Source organism: Trachinotus anak, unplaced genomic scaffold (assembly GCF_046630095.1).
Source record: "Trachinotus anak isolate AG129_WGS33_773 ecotype Australia unplaced genomic scaffold, CSIRO_AGI_Tana_v1 ptg000028l, whole genome shotgun sequence".
NCBI lineage: Eukaryota > Metazoa > Chordata > Actinopteri > Carangiformes > Carangidae > Trachinotus > Trachinotus anak.
Genome location: NW_027273879.1, coordinates 23211864 through 23236982, shown reverse-complemented (window position 1 = coordinate 23236982; position 25119 = coordinate 23211864). Strand labels below are relative to the sequence as shown.

General features: G+C 42.5%; 2 protein-coding genes across 4 annotated transcripts in view; both read left to right on the top strand.

The window, feature by feature from the left end:
• shroom3 (shroom family member 3) overlaps window positions 1-12948 on the top strand; it is a 65195-nt gene extending 52247 nt beyond the window's left edge. For all 3 annotated transcript variants that reach the window (XM_071465859.1, XM_071465858.1, XM_071465860.1), the window contains 9 exons: window positions 1789-1865; window positions 4206-4297; window positions 4473-5271; window positions 5376-5562; window positions 6246-6391; window positions 8477-8576; window positions 8906-9071; window positions 9257-9378; window positions 9781-12948. In XM_071465859.1, the coding sequence (XP_071321960.1) occupies window positions 1789-1865; window positions 4206-4297; window positions 4473-5271; window positions 5376-5562; window positions 6246-6391; window positions 8477-8576; window positions 8906-9071; window positions 9257-9378; window positions 9781-10185 (2094 nt within the window). In that variant the 3' untranslated portion in view covers window positions 10186-12948. The remainder of the gene's footprint in view (window positions 1-1788; window positions 1866-4205; window positions 4298-4472; window positions 5272-5375; window positions 5563-6245; window positions 6392-8476; window positions 8577-8905; window positions 9072-9256; window positions 9379-9780) is intronic.
• Window positions 12949-14915: 1967 nt separating this feature from the next.
• On the top strand, window positions 14916-24135 carry LOC139611583 (ankyrin repeat domain-containing protein SOWAHB-like). Its single transcript, XM_071466368.1, has 5 exons — window positions 14916-16414; window positions 17418-17624; window positions 20058-20446; window positions 20960-21147; window positions 22166-24135. The coding sequence occupies exons 1-5, from the start codon at window positions 14971-14973 to the stop codon at window positions 22629-22631; spliced, it is 2694 nt and encodes an 897-aa protein (XP_071322469.1). The 5' UTR covers window positions 14916-14970; the 3' UTR covers window positions 22632-24135.
• The last annotated feature ends 984 nt before the right edge of the window (window positions 24136-25119 follow it).

Sequence of the window (25119 nt, the reverse complement as noted above, 5' to 3'; positions counted from 1 at the left end):
ATGTGAATTATTTTGTGTGTCTTATCTTGTAGTAGTGAACAAGGTCAATAATTTAAACATATGTCATAATATCTGCACATGGTTAGAATATCAAAAAGACATTTTCATAACAAGGATAGACAATCTCAAGACTTTGCTGCAACCCCACTGTTCACCATCTTATCCATTTATATGTTTGACATTGCCATCTACTTTGGGCTAAAATGAAATATATCAACAACTTGAGTGGATTGCCAAGAAAAAGACATTCAGGTTCCCTGTGACATCACCGTCTTTTTGACGAAATTTGCCATTTAGGGACATTTGGAAATTCCCAGAATCCTCACAGTTTCCTGTGAGGTGCCAGAGAGCCGGAGATGGTGGCAGGGCGCTGTCCGATGTGGATGATGGCAAAGATAACACACACACAAACACACACTCACACACATATACATATGGCATACACACCTCTACAGAGCTCTTCATGGAATGCAGTAAAGGATAAATTTGTCATTTATCTACCTCAGTGATCAGAGCAGCCTTTGTCACATAAACATCCTCACAGTTCAGTCAGACAGACAGACACTCTGTCCTCCCTGCAGGGTGGTGTCAGTCCTTTAACAACATTGAATCTTTGGATTAGTGGTCTAAAAATATACATCATGGACCATACTGGTGATTTTGCACATTTGCACTTGGTGAATAACTACAAAACTGCACAGTTTATTATTATGAAAATCAACTGGCAAAATACTTTTTGAAAATATTCTGTTGATGTGTGAGTCATATTCTCTTTTTTACAGCAAGTGTCCTTGAATGCAGCACGGACCACTTGTTTGATATAATAATGTTTGTAGTCTGTGATGGAGTGGTAGTTTCAGTTCTCTTGAACCTCTCTTTCTCCCTGCATTTCCCACCTGTATCTCTACTGCTTCTATGAAGACAATCTTAAAAAATAAAATAAAAATGTAGCAGGGTTTGAATGGATGTCTGTCAGTAAGATTTCTGTAATTCTTTAACGGAAATTCCTCTGGAAATCAACTGCTCACTGTATCATTTACTGGTTCTTTCTTAAAGCAACAGTTTGACATTCTTCAGATAAACCTGTTTGCAATCATCTCATCTCACAAGAAGTAGATGAGCTGATTTATACTGCGGTCATGTCTGTCCATTTACTAGAACCAGAAGGCTTTAGAAGTAGCTTTTTTTCAACAGACAGCAGGAAATCACTGTGCTGAGCCATAAAATAAAATCACAATTTAATTTTTACACTTGTTTTGGTACAAATTAAAAACCTGTAAATTATTGAGCTTTACTGGTGCTGGTAGGTTGATGTTTTTACCTTTGGATGAGCTGGCTGTGTCCCCCTGCTTTAGTGTTTATGCTAAGTTCACCCAATCGGCTGCTGGCTGTAACTCAATACTTAATACATAGTGGTAGCTTCTCATCTCACTCTCATCAGGAACAGGACTAAGGGTAACTCCCAAAATACTGGTTTAAAAACTCAAATAATTAGCACACTATACATAATTAGCTGATACTTATGATGTGTACTGTCTCAGAACTTTGAGTGCATTTCCCCTTTAATTTGCACCAATTTTTTAAATTTGTACCAAATTATATTCTTGGTAAAAACCATTCAGAAATAATTACCATGATAACTATGCTGACATACCTTAAAGGAAAGGATTACGCATTACAGAAGGCTGATCCACAAGGGGGAACATAATGATATGAATCAGGGATGATATGAGATATGAATACAACATAAATGCAGAATCTTAACAGAACTTTGTCTGTGTGTTTCAGGATTTCCCCCCAGGTGATGTCAGGATGTTTGGTGTGTTCATGTCTGAACTGGGATGCTGCAGTCAAGCTGAGGACAGGTACCTCACATCTCCACATAGACCGTGTGATCATGTGACCAAACAGCTGATGCTTAGTAGGGTAACCCTAACAACATGTAACTTTAACTATTTCGAAAAAAAAAAAGACTTCTGTTTGTTTGCTGCAAAGTAACTGAAGGATCATTGGAATCCATATCCATTGCTGTGCCAACTGTGTGTGTGTGTGTGTGTGTGTGTGTGTGTGTGTGTGTGTGCTTTAGGCTTTTAACTCTTTTTAAATCAACTGTGGCTTTATGAGTCCATGTGACCTGCTCCTGACATCACAGAGAGAGGAATGAGAACAAGGAAGGAAAGAAAGGCATGAAACAGAGGAGATGAAATGAAGGAGGAAAAGAGAGTAGACATGCAGAAGAATAGAGACAGAGTTAAAGGAAGAGAGATGAAGGAAGGGAATAGAAGGAGGAAGAAGACAGATGGGAAAGAAATGAAAAGAGGAAAGAGGGGGTGTGGGGAGAAGAGGAAACAAGGAAAGGACAGGAGGAAGGAGAGAGGAGGAATGAGGGAGGAAATAAGGGGGAAGGAAAAGAGAAAGGATGTTAGACTATGGAGAAAAAGAAGGCAGAGGGAAAGATGGAATAGAGAAGGTGAAACAACATGGAGAAGGTGTGGATTGAAAAGAGGAGAAGAGAGAAGAAGAGAGAAGTACAAAGAGAAGAACGAGAAGGGAAGAGGGAAAGAAGAGGGAGGATACAGACAAACGAGGGAAAAGACAATGAGGAAAGAGGTAAAAGCAGAAAACATGGGAAGGGATGGAGCAGAAAAAGGTCATGCTGATTTTTAATCCATCAGTTTTGCTGAATTCATCTAAACCTCAGTTTATTTTCCACTTCCTTATTTTTGTTCTTCACATACTGTGAAATTAAACTCCAGGTAGATTTTTGGAAGCTCCTGGAGAGGAAAGGAGCATCTCTTTGTATTCGGGGAGGAAAAGAAAAGAGGGAAGAGGAGACCTGGCAGTTTAGATAGGTGAGAGGTGATAGAGGAGGAGAAGGAGGAACCAGGTGAGAAAGGAGACAGGAGGAATGGAGGGTTTGGATAGAAGGAAAAAAAGACAGAAATAAGGAGTTCATAAGAGGTTAAAGGGAGGATGAAAAGAGAGAAAGAGTGAGGAGGAGTTTAAAGGAGGAAGAAACTGAGGAATTCAACAAGTCTCCCTGGAACAGAAACACAAAAATAAACCAAATACCAGCTCCAGCCCACAGGGATTTATTCACTTGAAACTCCTAAATATGTTTGTCAAAATGTGAAGGTGAGAGGTTACTTCAGGAATTCTGTGTATGTGTGTGTGTGTGTGTGTGTGTGTGTGTGTGTGTGTCCAAAGTAGCAAGTAAGATAAACTAGTAAATGTCAACTATGATCCAGAGGATACTGGAAGGCTCATAACCCACAGCTTTACATTAGATATACTTTATTTTCATTTTTTTAAATTTCAAACTCATCAGTTTTTAGATTTTCTTCCACCTGCAGTAGGCTGTCTGGACAGACTGCAGTGTTCATTAAATCCACAATATGAAAGTGATAGACAGATCTCAGATTTGTACCAGCAGTGGAACTAAAAATGTTGATCCTGAGGGTGGCGCTACAGAAAAGGTCATGGGGTTATTAAAATCTCATGGGCTCATCCCACAGACGCTTGAAGAGAAGTGGCCAGCCACATTCCTGCAACTAAAAAATCCCATGTAGCCCAAAAAATTCTTGGCAGAACATCTTGAATTGCAAGCATAATCAGTTATTACCTTCCTCATTAATCTTTAAACCACAAGCATTTCATATTTCCATAAAGTTCTCAGAGCCTAGAAAAGCAGTTTTTGTGTGTGACATGATCTGAATGTAGAGGTTATGGGATGGGCAGGTGGGGCCAACGGACACTGATGCACATGCACATGTGCTACGGCACAATGAAAACACGAACCAGGAAGAGAGAAAGGGTTTTGGATATACACCTCAAATTTCATTTGAAGGGGGGCAGATGTTTGAAAAAGTGAAATATGTGGCCTGTAGATGTGGAGAGATATTTCTAGTGATGGGACAGCAGTGTCAGTCCCATCACTAAGGTTGAATCATTTTATATGTGGTCAGTGCAAAACATCATTACCATCTATTTGTTGTCCTAAAATATTTTGAATGAGCTTTTATTTTTGGTTGTATAATGTTAGATGTTCCGCTTTTTTGTTTTACCTCACAACCATAGAGTGACCATAGAGTGAAATGAGCTCCTCTCAGACACACACATGACTTCAACTAGACAGTATTAACTGTCTGATTATCTGACATGTTCATCCCTTTCTTTCATTCTCTATTGATCTGCCTTTCTCTCAGACCTGCAGATACCCAGGTGTCAGGGGGCCTTGTCTCTCCTCAACCATCCCAGAACAGTCTGGACACCATCCAGCCTGCAGGACCTTGCCAAGGTGAGTAAAAAAAAAGTAATTCATTCAAATAATTCATTTAAACCGTCAAACAGTATCAGACGTTGTAGCGTTGTAGACCTATCGACTCCTTCATGAATCTTGGTGATAACTGCTTATTGCCAGCACTGTGACTCCTCTTTGAATTCGTTTACTCTTCCTTGTGTTCTGATCCTAGACGCAGGCTCCTCCTACACTCCTGTCACCCGGAGAGAGCGACAAAGAAACAGTGATCGCCAGCGAGCCCACAGCACCTCCACCTTGGCGGCCTCCGTCGGTCTGCCCTGCCCCTTCTTCCCACCCGGGACTCAGGATGGTAGTGGCACTGAGTGGCAAGCTACCAAGAGGCTGAGCCTGGCCAGCCTCGGTGCCATCACCTTCCCAGACATACTGCAAACAGGTGACAGTGACGGCAGCAAGGGTGCTGCCATGAACACAACTAGCTTTGATGAATCTCTGGTGACAGACAGACAGACAAGACACAGTTTGAGTGATGCCAGCATATTAGAAGACACAGAGAAGGACATGTACAGAGGGAGAGCCAATAGTTCTGAGGTTAGAGGAGGGCACTCTGCAGAAAACGCCAAACCAGTTTCACCAGTGATGGCAAGACCCCTGTCCCACTCCCAGCTCGCGCCCCCACCAGACAGGAAGGACAGGAACACTGTGTCCTCTCTTTCCTCAACCTCCCATCCGTCCATCCGCCACCTGTCCTCACTGCGAATCTCTGAGTCCAGCCTCTTCAGCTCCTCTGACCAACAGCCACCTTTAGAAACCTCCACAGGCCTATTGCAGGAAGACTTTGATGAGGTCTTCCTCCACAACCCCGCCCCCGTGTCACCTCCTCCACCAATCAAAGAGACAAGTATCATGGAAGACTTCCTTCCTCCTCCTCCCCCTCCCCCTCCTCCTCCTCCTCCTTCTCCTCCCCCTCTTGAGTTAAAGCAAGAACAGACTGGACACCAGTCTGTGGAAAGGTTTGTTGTCCAATATTTTTATATTTAAACATAAATTGAAATGTTATTGTCATGGACTTTTATCAATTTTTCGGCCATTTCTCTGTTCTCTTCCCTGTATTCAGTCCTAGTTCGGAATTCTTAAACAACTCCAGCGTTCCCACCAGAGAGTCATCCCTTCCCATCCCTCCAAGGTCCTCATCCTCCACCATCACCACAACCGAGGACAGCCTGGGTCTTGAGTACCAGCCCCTGCCCAGGAGGGAAAAGACATCTGAGGAGCTGCGAGTGGAGGCGTTGGCCCGGCAGCTGGTGGGTTCCTCTGGTCAGCAGTTACCCTGAATAAATGTCGCTGTCACTTGGTCCAACTCTGCATTGGTCCAGATATTTCTGATCCAACCTATGTAATTCTGACGTTGCTGTTATCTGTGTCACCATGTTTAGTTCAGAGTCAGAGTTAATTGTCATACCTTGTTCTGACTTTGCTCTTGTAACTAGTTTTTATCTTTGGCTTCAGCCTATTTTTGACCTTTATTTTTATCTTTATTCTGCATCCTTTACCTGTATCTTTTATCTGATTCGTTTCTGATTGCATGCATGTTGTTCTGACTTTACTTTGATCACTGTATGTAATTCTCACTCTACCTTTGCCATCAGTCCCAGCTTCAGTGCTGCTGATGGTCGTACATAGTCCTGTTGTAGTATCTAGTTCTGACTCTGTCTTTGTTTTACGTAATTCTACTTTTATCTTCATATCTAGTTGTCACTCTGCCTTTTTTGTACCTAGTTCATACTACACATAGTTCTAACTTTGATCTTGTTATCATACTTTACCTTATTCTGTCATAGTCAGTTTATCAAGTTCTGACACTATCTTTGTTTTCACACATAGTTATGCCACCTTCATCATACCTACTCTGACTCCCTTTGTCTATGTAGCAAGTTCTCTTTTGTTTTTGTATGTGCTTTTAATTCTTCCATTTTCATTGTGTCAGGTGTTGCAGGACAGCTCTGTGGTGCCCCTCCTGGACATATGGGGGGCTAAATCCACTGTTGAGCTGATGGAGGAAATCTTTCCAAACAGTAAATTAGTAGATAAATCACAGTGGAAGCACAGGGGCAGTAGCCAGTTGGATGACAGGTAATTCTGACACTGTGTGTTCTGTCTTTGAATATTCTTCAACCAAATCAGTGATATTTTAAATATACTAAGACACCAGGTTTTATTATAAACTAAACACGCCTTTCTTTTTCTCCTTCTTTGTTGTCAATATTTTTATTTCTATCCCTATAAGCCAGTTCATCGGGAAGTTACACAGCTTTTAAGGCTTTGTCTGGGAATCCAAATGCAGCACTCAAGAGGCAGGTGGTGAGAATGAGTTGAAGAGAGTTTATTGGGGCGGCCCGGTAGTTGAGTGGTTAGGGGGCGTACCATGTTGAGCGCAAGACGCTCTTAGCAGGGCAGTCACTGGTTCGACTACAGACCGGTCCGACTCTTTCCTGCATGTCATTCCCCTATCTCTACCCCCTTTCCTGTCAGTCTCCACAAAGCTATAACAAAGGCATAAAAAGGCCAAAAAAAAAAAAAAGTTAGGGTTAGGGTGAGTTTATTGATAACTAGAGAGGACTGTGCAGACTGAAGCCAGGGGATGGGGATCAGGAGCAGGCGGCTGGATGGAGGGGTCTGAGCTGAAGTAGGTGCAGGGATTTGAGCGTTGCTGCCTGGAGTCTCACAGAGAAGGGCCAGGAACCCAAATCAAGTAGTAGGGCAAGATGAGGAGCACCTTGGTGTCCCTGCCTCCAGCACACCAGTCTCTTCTGTAATCAACACTGGATGCACTGAACATCAGACTGATAATGTGGTTTAATGCTGAAGGAGGATCACAGTGAAGTGCTTTATGTAAAACAAGGATAAAGACACCCATGTGGACTGTGGCCACAGGACAAAAACTGCAGAAGATGAGATTTATGTAACTGAAGTATAAGATGAACATTTGGGGGAAAGAATATCCTGTAAGCCAACATTTATCATTCTTCAGTCTCGTCTTATCTGCCGCTGACACAGAAAAAACAGCCCTCTGCCGTCTCTGCATGTTGTGGCCTTTGAAGTCAGTCACATCCTGAATGTGTTTTGGTTTGTTGGTGAACATCATGTTCAGGGAAGGAATGTTTGTCTCAGAAAAAAAGACAAATAATAATCCACTAATGATTAGAAGGCAAAATTTTTCTGTTGTACATCGTCAGCCAAGAGTCACAGGAAGTGTTTTCGCTTTGACCAATGTGAAACTCCTGCAGCTACACTCTTGTAATGTTGTGTTCATGTGCAAGTTAGGTGTGGTTTTTCTCTAAGTTCTGAAGTTGCTTTAAAGTTGTTGCTGGTGCTATTTTTATACATACAAATATATTTGTGCTTTAGAAAATAAGATCAGATATGGAGATGATCTCTTTGGTGCTGGTGGTTCACAGGTCTGGAGCCAGACTAGAGTGATGTAACATCAAGGAGACAATATGATTTCCAGGGGTGGTGTTTAGCTCAGTGTCTAGAGCACCTGCCCCACGTGTTGAGGCTATAGTCCTCACTGCAGGTGGCCCCGGTTCGAGTCCCACGCCGGGCGGCCCTATCCTGTGTGTCTCTCTGCCTCCCCATTTGCCTGTCTCTCTCAACTGCCCTATCCAATAAAGGCATAAAAAGGCCAAAAAAAAAAAAAAAAAAAAGATTTCCTGTTGACTAAGTGTTGAGGTTAGACGGTGTTAGCATTATCAGTCAGGACAGGAGAGACCAGACAAACCTGATCAACACGTAAGAGTCACAGGTTTCATTGTCTACATAAGGCTGCAGTCTCAGCTCAGAGAAAAAGTGTTTTTTTATTTGTTCTTCCCTCTTGCCATACTGGATGGATGTTTGTCCCTCACCTTGTTTCATTTGATTGGTTCATGTTGGTTGAAGTGACATAAATCTAGATATAAAGACAGGTGGCTCCCTGCAGTTTGACTGGTTGAACGACCCTGACACCTTGTGGCCAGAGTTGGCACAATATGAGGGACATGTCTGATCAAGTAAAACAGTTCAGCATCAGAGCCATCTCCTCCTAGTTCAGGTTTTCATTGTGAACTGAACAACAGAGGTTCCCCATTTGTCTGTTTATGAAAAATCTAAGTAATAACAGACCTGAAGGAAGGAAATGGCGTAACCAAAAGAATTTTAAATGTAAGTTTTTCTCCTTAGGATCAAAGATGGCATCAGCAATCCTGCTCCAGGGGGAGCAACTGATGGAGGGACAGAGACCGATTTGGATGAGGATGAGAAAGACCTCAACACCAGAAAGGTAAAAAAAAAAACTTTAACTAAAAAACTAAAAATTTAACTCTTCACTTTTATTATTATTATTATTATTATTATTATTATTATTATTATTATTATTATTATTATATCCATAGCTGTGCACAAAAATGACGCTGAAACACAAACAAAACAATGATTAGAGGGAAAAGAGCCTTTGGAAGTGTCTTGCATCTACTCCGTGAAACAATCTTTTACTTTGTCAACAATAACTCTTCCTCTGCCACTGCCCTTCCATTCTGATTTGATCAGGAAATTGAATTTGCTTTATTATCAACTCCTGAGTATTTCTTTGTTTCCATCCCTGTTCACCAGGTGGAGCTGTGTGAGGCACTGAGGAGCAGCGTGGATGTTCTGCAGCGGGAGAAGGAGGTGTTGTGTGAGGAGCAGAGGCATCACCAGGCACTCGGGGCGAGCATCGAGGCGTTGGTACAGGAACGCCTCAAAACCAATGAGAGGGACAAGTACAGCATGTTCATCGGTACGACATGTGACAGCCACTGTAAAAAAAAACAAACAAAAAAAACATAAAATAATGAATGTTTTATTGACATGTTTCATTAATACTGAACAGCTGCAGCTTCCATGAAGCTTGGCTTTTGTACTTGCAATGTGTCAGAAACCTGTCGTTGACCTGGTTGTGTCTGGTTGTTCATTTGTTTGCAGGAGATCTGGAGAAAATTGTGAACCTGCTGCTGTCTCTGTGCAGCCGGCTGTCAAGGATCGACAGATCTCTGCTTGCTCTGGAGAGAGGGGAGCTGACACTGGAGGACACAGCAGAGGAGAGGGTGAGACAGGACACCAACACAGATATGGCTCTACCTGTGTATCAGGTTACCTGTTTACCTGCATGCCTATTCATCTGCCCATCCATCTGTACATCTGTCTGCACCGAACTGATATCATTAAGGCCTCCTCAAATCAAAGATAATGAGATGAGTCTGTCTCTGTAAATGTTTACTCTCTTGGTTTATCTGTTTGTCCGTTTGTACCAGACCAGGCAGCACCTGGACTAAAGTTACAGGCTGCACCACACTAGTACAGTATTACCACACTCCTGCTGTTGCTTCAGTTACCAAAGTTCCAGTTGTAGTTTCCAGTTGGCTGCTGACAGGAACAGTTTGGAAGTATTAGTAATAAACAAGATTGGGTATAAACTGAAGAAATTGTCTTTTTCTCCTCCTCCTCAGGACTCCCTCCATCACAAGCGCTCTCTGCTCCTCCGTCAAACTGAAGATGCCTGGGAGCTGAAGGAGAACTTGGACAGGAGGCAGCGCGTCGTCCATGCCATCCTGTCGGGCTACCTCACCGAACCAGAGCTCCAGGACTACCGCCAATTTGTCAGCACCAAACCCTCCCTTCTGATTCGCCGACGGCGCTTGGAAGACCTTATACGGCAGGGGGAGGAGCAGCTGACACGATTGGCTGAGAGCCTGCCGGTGGAACTGGCAGAGGCTAATGGTTGGTCGAGAGCCTGTCCGTTCTCATTGCCGAGCACCGTGGCCTACTCTTCTCCTTTTCCACCACCACTTCCACAATCTGTGATGCCACGCCCTGTCCACTCAGTCAGGTCCACCACTGTGACGTCATTGTGATGTCACGGACATGCCATTGCCACAGGTGTCAGTGAAGGATGGGAAATGAAATGAAGAAGAGATGCTTGGCTCCCTAAAAATTCTCTGTGAGCTTGAGTGATGCTCTAAACTGAAGAGTATTTCATGAAGGAAGAGCCTGAAGGCTCTGTCCACACTGAAACAACTATGCAGAAGGAGAAAGATACATGAAGAAGAAAAGCCTTTAATGTGCCTCATTGTCATTGTATTCACAGCTGACTGTGTATTATGTTAGTTCACCTCAACATCAGAAGTCAGCGTGGTGTGGACTCCACCAACCCACTGCTGCCAATGTTTCTAATCATCCTCTGCTTTTTATTTTGAACCGACTGTCAGGCGTTTTCAAGTTGGAGATTCCCAAGAAGGTTCATTGTCAATGCTTAAAAGGACAATTCTAGTGTTACAGGTACCTACCAAGTATTACCTGGGGATTTCCAAATCTTAACTCTCTTAACATGATATATTTGCTTTTGATGTCAAGAAATATCAGCTTTAAATTATGTTCCCTTTGCCAGATAAATTAGAAACTCAGAACACCAGCTCTGAGAACTGAAGAGGGTTAGATGGTAGGTTAGAAAGAAACCAGAATTAATGGTAGATAAAGATATGCTTTATAAAAAAAAAAGTCCCAGTCACACTGGAATTGTCCTTGAACAACCATGACGGTGCTTTCAGCAACTTAACACATTCAGTTCAGTCGTTCCTCCAGAAACTCTTGACGTGAGTAGATCTGTCATCAGAATACTATCATGCGTAAATGATTGTCACCCTGTCAAACTTTCGAGAAATTTTCACCAGACCTGCTCAGCTTTCGCACATGTACAGTCAACTTACAAAAATGAACACCAAAACTGGAGGGAGACTGCAACAAGCTACTCTGTGCACAGATCGTGAAGGGGAACTGCTTCGAGAAAACTGTTATGATCACTGTCACATCATATTGTAACACTACAACTAATACTACTACTACTACTACTACTACTACTACTACTACTACTACTACTACTACTACTACTACTACTACTGTCTGAGTGTCTGGAGCTTGTAGCACTCTTAGCAATTTGACTACTGTTTGCAGCAAAATTTACACTGAATCATAAAAAATATTCTCTGTTTTCCTTTTTAAAATTTCCCCCCAAAAAGTCCTAATAAGGAATATTTCAAATTCCTGTAGAAGAAAGATTTTGACAGTTTAATTTCTTGTTTGATTCCAAAACAGAATTATTTTCTGTTCCTGAGGCAAAGTGTTTCAGCATGTTACTGGAACTGCAACATTTACTTTCACTAATAACAGAAACTGAAAAACCTATCAAACCTAAAAATATTTAATTTCTGATGACATGGCACACCAACAATAAGCCAGTCCTCAAATATAAGAAGATAGAACCAGCAAATATTTTAATTGATAAATAATGTAAACAACTAATCAATCATCTTAATTACCGATAAATATGCTGCTGATCACATAACTGATGAAACTGACAAGCTGTTTCACGTGCGGTCAGTTGTCTCAGCTGTCAGACAGAATGAATGCTGCACATTGTAACACTAATGAGTCCAACACTACTTTTATAAAATCCTGTGTGTCATCGTCTGTCTCAGAAAAATGATTAGAACGCAAAGGATTTATCGAGTCAAAGAATTGACATCATCAGTAACTGACGTCGGCTGTGTCAAGCCCAGTCAGAGATAACAGTGATGACATCGCTATGGCATCATCAGTGTTATTTTCTCCTGTACAGAGCATGTTGTACATCTGTTTTCACAGGCTCAGTAGCATTAACCATGACAACACTGAACTCCACTTCATTGTTATTTGAACTGTTCTACTTATGGATTATTAATTGCTGCATTTTTCTGTGGTCGTGAAAACTTAACACTAACAAAAGATAAAGTATTTATTTATGTCTAAATCATAAATGTTACTAATTTGTGGTCAGATGAAGTGAAGTAAATATGAAATGGACAAAAGTTGCAACATTTAACAGTAAGAAAACGCTAAGATATTAAAATACTAATTAATTGAAAATAAATGTAAAGGTTGCACTGCTTTCTTTTCTCTTAATCTGTTAAGTCACAATCATAAAATATAATTTCTTATTCACACAGCACAATCATTTTGTGATGTCAAGTTTTATTTTTAAACTCTTGTCATCTTGCTTTCACTTCATAGCCCACAGTCGTCCTCTCTGGGCTCCCACAGTGTTCTGAAGAACACACTCTCTATACTCAGCTCTTTCAACTTCCAGTGAAAGATCAGGTTTATATACAAGCCACACGTTTTATAAAACTTTGAACTGTTTTGCTATGTAGCAGGTGCCATTTTGCCTCCCTTCATTTAACTTTATCTGGGGACTCCGAATGGCATAAAGACTATCTGTTCTACAGGGTCAGTATTTATAATGTAAATAACAGCTGCAGCGGTATGTGGAATCTAAAATGCAGATGTTTTCAAACAGGTGAAGTATTGGATCAGTAGAGGATTTTACCTGTTCACTCCTTGAGAGCACCTCTTAAATATTCTCCAAACACTACAGCACACAACCTGCCTTATGTCTTCATTTAAACCCACATTTTTATGATTGATTAGTGTTTGTTTTGTTTTTTATTTTCAGAGGCACAACAGAATATCTCAGACATGTCTTGGTTTATCTTTGAATGAAATTCAATGTTTTCTTTGAAAGACGGACATTTGGAAAACAGCTCCTGGTTTTTGCAAAATAAATGTATTTTTGTAAATGCTCAGACTTTGTGTCCGCTTCAAGTTGCCCTGTGCACACACTACAGGCCAAAAGCTCATTTCTCCTGATGCCTGTTGGACTGGGACATAACCAGGCTGATGTTGTCTGAGCCATGAAACCGTAGGATGTTGACATGTAGGATGTGTAAGGTGAAAGTGGTCGCTTATAGATATAAATGTGAATATTTTGTTAATTTCAGGTTTATTCAACTTAGAAAGTCTAGTTGTAATTTCCAGATTTTAGAACTCATAAACATGAATGAGTTGAATGAATGAACTCGCCGGAGACTCTTTTTGTAGTCTGAAGAAATATTTTTGTGATAGAAAGTTATTCAATTCAATTCAATTCAATTTTATTTGTATAGCGCCAAATCATAATATACATTATCTCAAGGCACTTTACAGGGTCAGGTCAAGACCTTACTTTGTTACAGAGAAAAACCCAACAGTTCCCACAAAGAGCAAGCGCTTGGCGACAGGGGGGAGGAAAAACTCCCTTTTAACAGGAAGAAACCTGCAACAGAACCGGGCTCAGGGTGGGCGGCCGTCTGCCTCGACCGGTTGGATTTAGGAGAAGATAGAAAGAGGGGGAGGGGGAGGAGAGAGGAGAAAAGAGAGAGAGAGACCAGGAACAGTTGTGTAGGTAATGGTGTTATCAATAATAATGACAGGTAACAGTGGTTGATAGTAAAGATGAGTAGTGGTGGATCTGGATCCTGCTGCTCCCGAGGCAGAGAGACCTGCAGAATGAGGACAGAGAGAGGGAGAGAGAGGAGAAGCACAAACTACGGGAGAGAAAAAATACAAAGTTAATGGCATGAAGTCATTGAGAGAGAGAGAGGGAGAGAGACAGAAATAGAGAGAGAGCACCCAGTGCATCATGGGAATCCCACAGCAGTCTAGCTCTATAGCAGCATAACTAAGGGATGGGTCAGGACATACCTGAGCCAGCCCTAACTATAAGCTTTACTAAACAGGACAGTTTTAAGCCTGATCTTAAAGGTAGAGAGGGGGTCTGCCTCCTGAACCCACACTGGGAGCTGGTTCCACAGGAGAGGAGCCTGATAGCTGAAGGCTCTGCCCCCCATTCTACTCTTACTAACTCTGGGAACCACAAGTTGACCTGCATTTAGAGAGCGAAGTGTCCTATTGGGAAAATAGGGAACTATAAGCTCTTTAAGGTACGATGGTGCCAGTTATGTGTCAGTAATACAAGTTAAATTCAGTCACAGTCACAATGCTAACTATGATGAAGGTCAGTAGGTTACTGACCCCTCCCCTGTCACTGGGAGCAGCCTCACATGTTGTCTTTGCACTGACTCTGGTACAAGCTGGTTTCAACAGCCGCAGCTTTAAATGGAGAACTGACACTTTAAACTGAGAAAATGCAGAACGCAAGTAAAGATGCCTGTTCTGACTGTCCCTGTGACTGAACAGTCAATTCAACTTCACATCTAAAGTTTATTGAACTTGTTTTCTTAAGTTCTATTAATTTAAATCGGTTAGTTTTAAAACTCATAAAACCACTTTGAAATAACTGAAATAACTGTCAGTGCAGAGATTTATCACCAAACTTTTAAACATATTTCAGTCATTTAAACAAACTTATCCAAGTATACAGACAGTCTGTTGTTTCATTTGCATTTTAAAGGAACAAAGGATTCTTTGCTCAGTAGGATCCATTTGATCTTTTAAAATAAACTTTATTATTATTTAAATTATCAGTTATGTTTTTTAAATTCAATCACAGATGAGGAAAGTCTCATGATTATTAGCAGTTGTTTAACTACTTTTCACTAGTTGCTTCACTATTATTTACGCAAAGGCTCTTCAGTGTAGAATGTAAAGAAAAGTATTTGACTTGTCACGGAGACATCCGGGTTACCTGCAGGAATGCAGAAGGTTGGGCGAGGGTTCAACACCTGAGGTGGGCGGAGTTTCGTTTCTGTGTGACAGTAACTGCTCCCAGACCTTTGAAACCAGCAGGGAGGGAGACAGAGGCGGAAAACAGATCAAAAAAGACCGGAATGGCCACAGATTTCACCCAGGACGCGGTGCTACATTTCCTCCAGAGCAACGGGGGCTCGGTGAAAAACTCGGATCTGCTTCTGCACTTCAGAAACTTCATCCGGAACCATGCGGACCAGGACCAAAACCGGGAGCTCTTCAAGAAGTTTGTCAACTCCGTGGCGACTGTCAGGCAGCAGGACGGCGTCTCTTACGTCGTTCTCAGGAAGAAATTCAGAGGACACATCCCGGGCGACGCTGGAGGGGGCTCTTCCGGGCCTCCGCGACTCTCCGCCGGGAAGAGCACTGGGCCCTCCCCGGAGAGCACCAACCTGAGCCCGGCTGTGAGCACAGAGAAGCCGAGACTAGAACCACAGGTGCCTGCGGTGACAACGCTCGGGCCGCCGGGAGACACCCCCAGCAAAACAATCCTACCTGCAGCTGGAATCATGCTCAACAACAACAACGTGGAAACGAATTGGAACCTGAAACAGCAACAGGTGAACAGCGCATCTGAACTTCCTGGTAGATCAGCTGCAGCTCCAGGGGTGAGTCAGATCTCTGAGAAGACAGAGCTGAAGACCCCTAGGCTGCCTGAGCCTCCACTCCGAGACCAGTGCACCAGGGGGGCACAGCAGAGGGTGGGTTTTGTCCTGCCTCCTGGGATCTCATCAGTGGCCCCTGCAGTCAGAGATCATGGAGAAGCCAGCCAGCAGGTCCTGGTCCCTCAAACCCTCAGAGGGAAGGAAGCGTGTCTGCAGCAGGAAGGAGGTCTACATGAAGAGCCTCCTCTTCATCCTCAGGTCACTCCACGCCGCTTCAGATACAGGCAGAGCTACAAATCAGCTGTTTCTTATGATGAAGATGAGGGGGAAGAGGATGAGGTCACAATGAGGCGAGGTTCAGCAAAAGGAGTGAGTTGTCCTCTAGGAGACACAGGGAGGGCCATCTCCAACTCTTTGCCCTGCATCATAGACACACCTGCACCTCCCTCTCTTGTCTCCTCTTCCTCCTCCTCTTCATCAGAAAGGAATCTTCCAAAGATTTACATCCAGGATGTGGAAGGGGAAGTGTTTCCCCCTCGTGACCCAGGCTGGAGCTCTGAGTCAGGTGAAGGGCTGAAAGGACAATGGACTGGGACAAGGCTGGAACCCACCTCTGTATCCACCAGACACAGCCAGCCTTCAGAGTCAGCACGCTACTCTCCATCTCCAGACCCAGCTGAAGAGGCTTTGCCCCACTGCGATGTCCACCAGGACCACCCATACTCACAGGCCTCAGGTGTTCAGCTGGAGCCAAGCCAGGGGCTTCATCAAAGCCAAAGGTCGTGGCTTTCATCCAGCCACAGCAGTATTCTCTCCCCCTCATCTGATGCTGGCTTCTCCAGTAGTGACTGGCCACTGTCTGGCTCCTCCAGAGGATCAGGGTGGAACAGCAGCTATGAGGCTCTACAGGCCAAAGCAGGTGCGGCAACAGTCTGTATATCATATATCATATATATATTTTCCCATATATATGGCAACAAGTCTGATCTTTATTCCTCTGTATCCTAGAGCATCATAAAAGATTAATAACACATTATTGCATGGGATCACATGTTCCTGCAACCACATGAACACACACACACAGTCTAGACTCAAATCTGCATAGACTGTCCTGCTCACTAAGCTCACTACAGCACCAAAGGTGTATTAATCCACTGCTGTAAATAGTCCCGAACAAATGCACTATTTACTCCTGTTTGAATAATATTTGCTAAAATCTACAGTGAAGTCAGACTATTTCAATGTTAAAGGTCACATGAACAGAACATACTGTTAAAAGAACTGTGAATAAAACACAGTCTAAATATTCTGGTATTTGACTGATTTTGATAAGAGCTACAGAATCATTTCAGGAAGTCAGTACAAAAAAGTACTGATGTTTGATAGCAAGCCCAAAACATTAACTGAGGACGTGTAACCCAGACCCAGTATGTAAAACAGTTTTTGTTCTTAGGTAACACGTAATGGAAAAAGTGTTTTGTATTAAAAAGTTTGAAGAAAACAAAATTGTCAACTCACTTTCTTTGATATATCTCAGATATCCTAAGACAAGCCACCAAACCTTGATTTTTAAGTTTTCAGGAAATAATGACGTTTACACCACTTGTGAAGTTTTGCTTTAATTTATTATGGAATTGTCTGTTTTCTGCTGTATTAATCTGCACAATCAGGAGATTTGCACAACCAGGAGAGAGAATTTAGCTTTTCAGTAAGGATTCTTGTGATAACTGCTTACAAAACCCTTCCCTTTTCTGAGATTTGACATCAACTATTTAAAAAATTTGAGTTAAAATGTTTTTTTCCCCTGAAAAAATAACAGATGAAAAAGCTTTCATAATCTTCATATAACGGCAGATCAGTGTTTAGTTGCAGCTGTTGAGAGCAGAAAATGGACATTATCATAAATTGTGATGTATCAACAGATGAGACTGGGCATGGGGTTCAAATCCAGGAAGTACTACAGCGAGCCCAAGGGACTAAGCACTACGCAGACAGTAAAATCACAGCAAGACGTCTCCATGACAACCAGGATTTCATGGTTCAGATGTCCCCATTCTATCACTCCGCTGACCATCTCCACAGCAACCAGGAACCTTCAGTCCGTGTGTTGCCATGGCACCTCTCTACAGGTCAGAGCTAAAAATACTAGCTGATTGATCAACAATTTGATAGATGATTGTTAATGCATTGTTATTTATTGTTAATGATTAATTTCCTCTCAAAGAGAAAACTAGCATTAAGATAGCATTTTACATGCTTATCCCAATGTAAGCAAGTTTATGTTGTAAGTACAGCAGAGATGGTGAATGCATTAGCATGTTAATAAATAAGATAGGAAAGATAAGAAATACTTTATTTATTCCTATAGGGAAATTCACAATTATCCAGCATCTTATTCATGTATTTAGTTAAATTAAGACTGTGTCATGATCCACTGCCTTTGTCTGAGTTGTTAAATAATCTGTTGGTAGTGGGAACAAAGGATTTCCTGAACCTCTCAGTCCTGCAGCAGAGAGATGAGACGTTGGCTGCTGCTGTAGCTGCTTCTCTGGCCTGAAGGATGTTGTGGAGAGGGTGGTTGGTATTGTCCAAAATGGCTGCATCTTATAGAGCACAGTCTTCAGTGAGTCATAGACCCAGCCTTTCTAACCAGCTTGTCCAGTCTCTTTGTGTTCTTATGTGACATGCTGCTGCCACAGCAGACCACAGCATAAAAAAGAGCATCCCCACCACTGACTGATAAAACATGTGCAGCATTTCACTGCAAACGTCAAAGGACCTGAGCTTTCTGAGGAAAAAGATCCGGCTCTGTCGCATCCTGTAGATGGTATCTGTGTTCAGGGACCAGTCCAGCTTACTGTCCAAGTGCACACCTAGGTATTTATAAGTGTGCACCATCTCAGTGTCCTTCCCTCAAACATTGACTGGCTGAAGTGTGGGTTTAGACCTGCAAAAGTCAGTGACCATCTCCTTGGTCTTGGAGGTTCAGAAGCTTGTTGGTTCATTCACTGAAGGCCATCATAAGATCCCTGTTCTCTCCTTCCTGCCCATCCCTGATACACACCACAATAGCTGTGTCATCAAGGTATTTCTGGATGTAGCAAGACTCAGAGTTGTATTTAAAGTCTGCTGTATACAGGGTGAACAGGAACAGAGCCAGAACAGTCCCCTCTGGAGCCCCATGTGCTGCTCCCCACTGTCCCTGAGACACAGTTACCAGCCTGATGTACTGTGGTCGTCTTGTGAGGTAATCCACAATCCAGGACGTGAAGGAGGGATCCACACCCATCCCTTCTAGCTTGTCTTTGAGAATGGAGAATGTGCTTGAAAAATCAAAGAACATAATCCTCACATAACCACCTGACTCATCCAAGCATCCAAGATCAGACAGATCATCCACTCCAATATGTTCCTTGTAAGTAAACTGTAGGGGTCTAGTGCTGTTCAACCTGTGGACTCAGAAGGTGAAGAAGCAGCTGCTCCAGGGTCTTCATGATGTTGGATGTGAGGGTCACTGGTCTATAGTCATTTATCTGAGCCAGGCGTCCTACTTAAGGTACCACAGGACTGGGACTCTCACTGTTTGCAGACTTAGGTTGTAGATCTTCTGGAGAGGCTCAGCCAGTTGAGCTGCACAGTCCTTGAGCAGCCTGGGGCACACACCATTCTTTCACACTCACACTACCTCTTTCTTTCTGTGTGACCAAGTGTGTGACAAACCATCAATATCTTTAAAGAGAGTGTCCACTGTTATTCACATTTACCTACAGTTCATAATGGCTCTTAATAAGGTTTTTCACCCTGCCTTCGATTGCGGTCATATGGAATTGGTGTAAACACTTGACAGTGCCTTAAAGTGATAGTTTGGGTTATTTCAAGTGGGATTGTGTGAGATGGTTTTCTATAGTCAGTGTATTACCTGCAGTAGATTCTGATCAGCATGCTCCCAGTTTGGAGAAGCAGCCAGATGCACCGGCACAGAAACTGAGTGATATACTGCTGTGGACGAGGCCATCCATAAAAACTTGTTTTAGCCACTTAGGAACACACAAAAAAGCTCATATCAGGTTAAGTTTACGTGTTGTTTCTAATATTTTCACTGCTTTATCTTGCTGTCAAACAGCCCTTTGCTTTGGAGCTACATTTTTTTCAACTGTTGAACTACTGTATCCTTACTGACAAGTGCATCTACTCTTAGCTCTGACTCAAACAGCTGATCAAATGGTTCAGAACTGTAATTCCAAAGGAAAGGTCTGTTTGATAGAGAGGTGAAAATGAGAGGTGAAAATGTTCAGTATCATATATTGTTCAATAAAATGTATCATACACTTAAACTGACATTAGCTTTTTTTCTGTGGGCATTTTTTAGGTGGCTAAATCACATTTTTGTGGATGGCCCCGTCCACAGCAGCACATCAATCAGCTGCTGCTTCTCCACACTGGCAGCGCACTGATCTGAATCTACTACATAAAACTACCTCACACAACTTGAACTATCACTTTAAGATGTCTTCAGATAGGATACACAGTAAGCATGCAGAGCCCTTTACTTTACCCCACAGGTGATCTCTATGATGACCATGAGGAGGCGGAGTTGAGCGAGGGCTCCACCAGTTCGACACAGCTCCGGCAGCGCCCAGCAGTCACCAGGCGGCTCAGCAGCCAGTTGAGAAACAGGATGTGTCGCAGCCTAGGGGCCGACCTTGACCAGCTCCTGCAGGAGGAGGCAAGGGGAAGAGGAGGAAGTGAGATGGCCCGACTGAATCGCCTCCACCTGCTCTCCTCCTCGCTCAGCCTTCGCTACAACCTTTCATCTTCGTCACTGTCATCATGCTCCACGCCGCCTCGCTGCCAGAGCCTCGCCGACCTGGTTGAGCAGAAAGGAGGGAGGAGGAGCCTCCCTGCTGCCACCACCTCCCCCACCGGTCATCATGAAGGCCCCGGTAGGCAGGTGAGATTTATTCACAGGACAGTTTTTCTTTTTAAATGTCATATTCAAACCTAATCCACATTCCTTAGTAGTAGTTTGGCTGGTAAGCGTGAACAAGGTCACAAGTACCACTTTCCACTCCAAAATAATTTACAAAGATATCTTTATGTGTTAAAACTACAGGTGTGACAAACTTTGATTTGAGGTGGGAAAACCAACTGCAGATTGATTAAAACTGATAAATATCTTCATGTTTATGCCCCTTATTAACATACAGTTTGACTTAGCATCTTGGCATTTTTACAAATGTTAAAATAACTGGAATATCTGTCAATCAGTGACCCTTTGTGTCCTGTATGGAAAGATGGAAAGCTACTTCTGTTTGCTATTGAGTTTTGATTTTTCACCCAGGTGTATGTTCTCATAGACAGATTGTTTCTTTCGCAGAGAATTTTTAGGATGATAAGACACAATAAAACTTAATTGACTCCCTAGAGGAAACTTAACGAAGCTGATGTTTGTTCCTGTCATCAGTCGTTGGTTCCTCTGGAGCCTAGGGAGCACACCTGGCTGGTAAAGGGGGCGGCGGGTGCCTGGCCTGACATCTACTCCTTGTTCAGAGAGGACTCCTCCCTGCTCAATAAACGAGACTTCATGTCGGGCTTCACTGTGCTGCACTGGATCGCTAAGCACGGTGACCACAGAGTCCTCAACACCTTATGGTATACAGCAAACAGTTTTATTTATTTTAATGCCACTCTCAGGAGAGACTTTACATTCATAGCTACTGCTGCGGCTCTAAGAATATAGCTATATGTTGTTTGTGCTGTCTTAACACTCCATTTATCCATCCATCCATTATCTATACCACTTGTCCGAACAGGGTCATGGGAGGGAGGGGCTGGAACCAATCCCAGCTGACATTGAGCAGCAAACAGTTTTTGTCCAGGGTACCTCCAGGAAAGGATACAAGTGTATCACATTTAGAGACAAACAAACATTCACCCTCACATTCACACCTACGGGCAGTTTAGAGTCACCTAATGTGCATGTCTTTGGACTGTGGGAGGAAGCCAGAGTACCCAGGGCTGTAGAGCAGACACAGGGAGAACATGCACACTCCACACAGAAAGGCCCCAGGCCCAGGGTTCGAAGCCAGAACCTTCTTGCTGTGACAGTGCTAACCACTGTACCACTGTGCCGCCCATTGTCTCACACTGTCATATTGTAAATGAAAGAGGTTTCTCTCTGTTTCTCAGTTCTCTGCGTGGTAGCCATTCTAGTGCATCTCAAACTCAGCTTGTCAGGTTCAGCCCTACATTTGGCTCAGTCTAATCTTGTGTAATGGTAACTTCTAGCATGAAACTTTTAGGATGTTGCATTAGCATTAATCTCAAAGTATAGCTGAGACTGACAGGAATGCAGTCATTAGTTCATGTTATGAACTGGGCTTGGAAATGTAGCCGTGCTGGTGGCACAAGAGGTGAAATCAGAAGACCACCAAATTCATCCTCTGGACACCATGAATGTCTGTGGCTAATGTCATGACTTTCCAGTCAGTGGCTGGTGAGATGGTTCACTCTCACCAAGGGACCAACATAGCTAGAATAACAGCTAAACAAAGGAGCTGCCACATATTTCTCTGGGATGAACTGCTGTCACATGTTCCTTGAAAAGATAAATACATAAGAAACATCATGTGACCAGGCACTGATCTGCTCTCTCTGGCTGCGGTTTCAGGTATGGAGTTCAAAAGGCTGGTTTGATGTTTGACATAAACGCCAGGTCAACTTGCGGCCACACGCCTCTTCACATTGCTGCCATCCATGGCAACAAGAACATAATGCGGTTGCTGGTCAACAAGTTCAACGCTGACTTGAGGCTGAGGGACACAGCAGGAAAGAAGCCCTGGCAGTACCTGAGCCGCAACATGCAACCGGACGTCTTCCAGCTCCTGGGAGCACCAGCACGGGCTGCTGTGGCAGGAGTCAGGGGAGTCGATACCAGCTGGGAGCAACAGCAGCAGCAGCCACAATACCGCCGCCGTCGACTGCATCATCTCTCCTCGGCTTCTTCAGGACAGAGGCCATTGACTATTGCAGGCAAGACGAAGGTTAAAAGGTCATCGTCGATCGCTGCATTCCTCAAACATAAATCACTGGGTCGGTTCCATGGACATCAGTCTGACTCCTCAGTTGGATCTTGAATTCAGAAACTGGATTGGTTTACCGACTACTCAGCTGAACAACTTTTAGCTGGCTAGCTGATCTCACAAACATAAACAGTGTTTAATTTTAACTGCAGCACAACCAAGATCAAAAACTTGTGTTACACTGTCAGATACTCCCCACAGCAAACACTGATTCTTGACACTAACATATTCCCTAGCTGGTTTGCTTAAGTCATAAATAGTAACCTAATTGCTGTGCCACAAATACCAGTTGTCATTCCAAAAACATTCCAGTGGCGTGGTGTAGCTAGTGTTAAAGTTTATTACTCTAATGTGCCAACAAACTAAATAAAATACAGGTATTGTGTATATAGTTTTGTCAGAATTCAACAGGCTTATTATGTTAACCATATATGACATAGCTGTGGCTAACTCCGCTAACTTAGCTAGCTGTTTCTATAACTTCTTCCTACAAGGCGGCTTCCAGAATTAGAGCCTGGTCAGACCAGCATTTACTGTATATTTTCTAAATTTTGGACCAAAATTAATTTCAGTTGCATTGCCACAGTTGGTGTATTTGTTCACAGAGATAACTGCAATCTGTCTTGATACTGCAAAGAGAACCAGAAAGTCCAAAATGGTGTGAGCTATTGTCTTAACTGTTTTGCACCATCTAATTTTAAGAGGCATCTTAATAAATGCCATGCAAAACAGTCATTGTTATAATTCAGCCGCCAGATTGGAGTCTAGCTAACTAGCATGTTGCCAGTTAGCTTGCCTCCTATAGTGCCTTTATCAAACTAGCCCCTTTAATAGTGATGTGTCACCAAGCTTCCAGCACAACCTTTTCACGAAGGCTGGCAAAATCTACTGGTGGAACATGAGGGACATCCTGTTTATCAGTGGGATGTGGATCAGCAACAAGATACCAACCAACCAACCATCCAAGAATCAGCGTGAGCCATTCAAACAACAGTGGCACGCCATTAACCGCTTCTATACAGAACATGGTACAGTACATGATGCTTCACTGAAACTTACACAGTAATTACACAATGAAGTCACTGAGCGATGGGTGTTTTAAGGTGAAGTGATTTATAGGTTGACTCTTTTTTTTTTCAGTCTCTCATTTTTGCAGTTTTGGCTATCATATCTATCAGTAATAACATTGTACTCACTACCTCGTATGTGATAACATGATGACATCACAAAAAGAAGTCTGACTTTACCGCATTGAGATGTAGTGAGCCTGAGAATTGCTAGTTGGTGGATTTTGTTACCTTTGGACAGAGCCAGGCTAGCTGTTTCCCCCAGTTTCTAGTCTCTGTGCTAAGTTAAGCTAATCACAAAGCTGGGTGTAGCTTCATACTTAACTTCCTCTCTTCTAACTCCCAGCAAGAATGCGAATATGTACATTTCCTAAAATGCCAAAGGATTTCCTTTAACGTGGTGGTACAATTTTATTAGCACTGAGGGAAATGATGGTCAACCCACGAAAATTAGAGCTAGGTTGAAATAAACTGTTAAATTTCTCAGGTCATGGTGTTGTAGTTAATTGTGTTTTGTCATTGGGTGTTTGTGTTCATTTTTCCATGCCTTTATGCATACAGTCATGTTATGTAAACTGGTGTGTATTGGTTTGTTAATTATTCTGATCTGAAGTTTACCATAATTTGATGTTCTACAAGGGAAATGTACACTTTTTTTCACCCCCACTGAAAAATAACTTTTTACACTGAGTGTTACATGTATTTCACAGTTGGAGACTTTTTGCCATTTTTAAATGCTGGGGATTTATTATCAATTATCAGTTTTCAATCAAGTCCATTTTCATCAGACTATTTTATATTTTTTGATACTTTGATACAAACAACCCAAATTGAGTGTAAAAAGAAATGTAAAGAAATGCAAAGCTTTAGATTATTAAAAAAGCATTGAAACACAATCTTGATAAAGTCATCACATTCAGGGGTTTGCCACTACAATATATCTTGGTCTGTCACTTAAGGTGGCTAATGTTAGCAATTGGTTGCTAAATTTAGATAAAATTACTATGTAGCTGACATGTTTGTGTCAGTTCTCCACTTGTGCTCCTCACTGAGCTACAGTAAGGTGCTTTATGATAATGTCTTTAAAGGAGCAAACTTTTGGAAATGAAAGGAAATTCAATGTGCCATTATTGGCAAGTGCAGGATAGGTCTTTAAATGTTGGAGCCAAAAACTAAGCTTTTGATTATTTTAATTATTTTTTTGTTGTCATCACTTTTCTTGTTCCTTTGATGACAGACCCACAGGGTCGCAGTCACAGATTCACCATGTGGCAGTTGACTGTACATTTAATTAATTTGATGGAATTTGCACCTTCAACAAAGGTGGGTCATGTATTATTACCTGAATTTTCTAACCTGTTTTACCTGTCTGACTTTATGAAATCAAATTTTAAGACCTTTATTGCTTCAGATTATACGTTGCTAACCTTGTGCATATTCCAAAATAGTATGGTTTTTATTCAAATTAGTATAAG

Coding starts and splice junctions, on each gene's coding strand:
- LOC139611583 (XM_071466368.1), top strand. CDS start 14,971: ATGGCCACAGATTTCACCCAGGACGCGGTGCTACATTTCCTCCAGAGC. Junction 17,625..20,057: donor GCCATGGCACCTCTCTACAG/GTCAGAGCTAAA, acceptor TTTACCCCACAG/GTGATCTCTATGATGACCAT. Junction 21,148..22,165: donor AGAGTCCTCAACACCTTATG/GTATACAGCAAA, acceptor CTGCGGTTTCAG/GTATGGAGTTCAAAAGGCTG.